Source organism: Ceratotherium simum, chromosome 17, assembly GCF_057802395.1.
Source record: "Ceratotherium simum simum isolate JZ-2026a chromosome 17, ASM5780239v1, whole genome shotgun sequence".
NCBI lineage: Eukaryota > Metazoa > Chordata > Mammalia > Perissodactyla > Rhinocerotidae > Ceratotherium > Ceratotherium simum.
In genome coordinates, this window is record NC_141916.1 from 20,645,878 (window position 1) to 20,649,557 (window position 3,680).

At 40.4% G+C, this 3,680-nt stretch overlaps 1 protein-coding gene across 1 annotated transcript; it reads left to right on the forward strand.

Moving 5' to 3' along the window:
* The first annotated feature begins 656 nt into the window (after nucleotides 1-656).
* On the forward strand, nucleotides 657-3,346 carry LOC101403228 (olfactory receptor 8S1-like). The gene is made up of 2 exons (XM_004429430.2): nucleotides 657-669; nucleotides 2,394-3,346. Exons 1-2 carry the CDS (start codon nucleotides 663-665, stop codon nucleotides 3,344-3,346), a joined length of 960 nt encoding a protein of 319 aa, XP_004429487.2. The 5' UTR covers nucleotides 657-662.
* The last annotated feature ends 334 nt before the right edge of the window (nucleotides 3,347-3,680 follow it).

Here is a 3,680-nt window from a genome sequence, read left to right on the forward strand (position 1 = left end):
TAGCAAGGAAAGTCTTTCACCAGTCAGCCTGGTCAGAGATTCTGGGTGGGCTGGTTGGTGGGGATCGTGAGCAGGCCAGCTGGAGAGATATGTGGGCCAACCTTGCGCTGGGGTTCACAGGAAGGTAGGCCTGGTGCCAGGGTCTTCTGGTGGACTTGCCTGGTGCTGGGGTCTGTGGGTGGGTGGGCCTGGTGCCAGGGACCATCAGTGGGCAGGCCTGGTGCTAGGGTCTGTGGGCGGGTAGGCCTGGTGCTGGCATCCATTGGTGTGCTTGCTCTCTTTCCCCCACAGGAGAACTTGCAGGTCAAGGGCATCTTTTTTGTGCTTGTCTGTGCTGGGTTGTGTAAGAGAGAACACAGGTAAAGTAAAACTTTATTTCTTGCCCTTTCAAATGTGTCTTTTCTTGTTTGTCTGTTCCACCAGTGTGCTGTAATCTCTCACCTGGATTCCAAATCTTTAATAAAGGTATTTCAATCTATGGATGGTTGTTAAATAGGTGTTTCTTTGGGAGGGTTAGCACAGGGACCTCATATTCTGCCATCTTGCTGACATCACTTCTTAATTTTATTTTAAAAAGATTTTTCTGAGAAGGTAATCTTAAAGAAGAAACTTGCTGTGGAATCAAACCCTCAGCATTGACTTTTATTGCAATAGTAGTTTCTATGCAAGGTATTACCTTGACCCAAGTTTGGGATTCTCTCTATAGTTCATAGAATATGTGGATCTAGTTAGTTGGACTCTATTTGTTGGTAGCCAAGAGAAAGAGAATTTTTTTTGTATGTGCTGGCTCTAAATTCATACAACACAAGCTCACTCCCAGATACCATGAACCTTTACTTGGGTTCCCTTCTGAAGTTGCTTAGCTCTAGGGGTGATGGGGTGATCTCAGGATGAGCACTGGGAGCCCCCATACACAATGCTGCTATATTTAAAGAGTGAAAGAGGAAGAATTTAAGAAAGTATCTCCTGTATCCTGACCTCAAGTAACTGCAAATAAATATCTAGATATCGTCCACAATTTATTATTTTACATTGTTAGTGTCAAATCCATCATAAATGTTAACTCTCAGTATGATTTTCTACTTCTCCCCTAAAGCAATATTCTCAATGTTGACTTCACAAGCAGAAGAGTTTTATCACTTACTGGATCTGAAAGTAATGTTGCCACAAACCGGTTTACTACCAACTGAGAATTCAGGTAATTGGGTTTTGTTCCTCACCTGGGCTGAGAGGCTCAGCTGTTCAGTCAATGAATGAACAATGGGACAGTTTCCTTAGTCTTCACTGATGAACTAAATGAACTAGTGTTGAATTATAACAGTTATATTGAGACTCAATGAAGTCTAGAATATCAGGCCAGTATTGGGTTATATGTACAAGTTTTAAAGTGTGAAGAGAGAGTTTAGATAGCCATGTGGGGCCTTAAAACCTGCAATAATGGCTTAGACAGGTATGGTGACACATATATTATTGGATATGCAGGTTTTAGAGTGAGCATGGTTTATCTAACCAGAGCATTATCCTATTATTGGGAACAGCTTCTTGTAATCATAGCATTGCCCACAAATGCCCATCTAAAATATCACTGGGCATCATGATCTAGGATACCAGTTGTTAAAATTTTATTATTATTTTATGAATTTATTTTAAAATTAAATGATAATATGATGCCATTAAGTAAAATGAGGGAAATTTAAAACAAGAAAAATCCAAAACAATCGAATTCCCCATCCAGTCTCTAAATTCCTTGATGCCTTATTGTCCTCCTATCCTCTAACGATTTCTTACACTTCATTTTGGCCTCTGTTTCCATGACTGTACACTTAGTTTTACCATTATCAATATCTTTATAATTTCTTGTGTGCACATGGGCATGCTCACACACATACACATGCACAGCCAATGATCTCATTTACACTTTATTGAAAATAAATGGAAGCAATCAAATGGAAATTCCCTTAACTTCTTGCATTCTTGACCTTCCCTCCTAGACATAGAATGGACAAAGTGTCCCTGCTCCTACTTAAGTCCTTTTAATCTAGATTTAATCCTCTCTCCATTTCTCCAGTAATTCACTCCTGAAATTTTCTTCTCCACCCTCCTCTCATATCAACAAAGTTTCCTTTTCAAATGTATCCTGTAAATCACATAAAAATACTATATGTCAAAAAAAGATTATAATCAAAAATAGTAGCATGATTGATTTAAAGTATCAGTTGTATGATAGGCATCAATGGTATGGTAGGAATGATATGACCAGGGTTTTAGCTTTTACATATGAAAGTGGATTGTGGCACAGTAATGAAAAGACATTTATGCAGAATAAGATCTAGGTGGTGGGTAACTGAGAGGCATTCAAGGACTTTTAGTAAATCTTCTTTCTTTTTTCCCAGAGAGAACACTTATCTATACAGCAATGAAAAACTACAGTGCTATCAGTGAGTTCATTCTCCTTGGACTATCTACTGACCCCCATATTCAGATTGTACTCTTTGTGCTTTTCCTTCTGATTTACCTCCTCACTCTGATGGGAAATTTCTTGATGCTGCTGGTGATTAGGGCTGATTCTAACCTCCACACACCTATGTACTTCTTTTTGAGACAACTGTCCTTCCTGGACCTCTGCCACTCATCTGTCACAGCTCCCAAGATGCTGGATAATCTACTTTCTGAAAGTAAAACCATTTTTGTAGAGAGCTGCCTGGCTCAGGCCTTCTTTGTATTTGCCACTGGGGGTACTGAAGCATGTCTGCTGGCTGTGATGGCCTATGACCGCTATGTAGCCATTAGCTCCCCTCTGCTCTATGGCCAAATGATGAGCAACCAGCTCTGTGTTGGGCTGGTGTGGGGCTCCTGGGGCCTGGCCTTTGTTGATGCTCTCATCAATATCCTCCTGGCTGTCAATTTAGACTATTGTGAGGACCAAACTATCCCCCACTTCAGCTGTGAGCTGTCTTCTCTCTTCCCTCTGTCTTGCTCTGATACCTCCACCAACTTCACACTTCTACTCTGCTCCTCTGTCTTACATTTCTTTGGAACTTTCATTATGATTGTTTCCTCCTATGCCTGCATTGTTTCCACAATCCTGAGCATCAGCTCCACCTCAGGCAGAAGTAAGGCCTTCTCCACCTGCTCTTCTCACCTCACTACTGTGATCTTGTTTTATGGCTCTGGTTTCATAAGCTATCTCTTACCAACTTCAGGTTCCCTTCTGGAGATGATCTTCTCCTTACAATATAGTGTGATCACACCCGTGCTGAATCCCCTCATCTACAGCCTGCAGAACAAGGAGGTGAAGGCAGCTATGGGAAGAATGTTCAGAAAATATTTTCATCCTGTCATGTAGTAGACACAAAATCATGATGTAAGGAAACTGAACTATTATGCTACAGGGTCAGATAATGGACTTTAAGGAGACTTTCTCGACTGTCCGTGGTGCCAGATGCTACAGAGAACATAATGGCATTTATTTCCTTGGAAATTCTTGTGAAGAGAACAGACAACTCTTATCTTAGGATATGATTCAGGTTCAGTCTTATTTAGAAAAGGAGAAATTAATCAGATAACCCTCTTTTTCAGTGGATCATTTTATAAAACTGTTGATTTATTATTCATATCTATGAGAAAATCTATTGCTATTGGTTGCTCGTTACTCCTTCACACTTATTCAAATAATTACA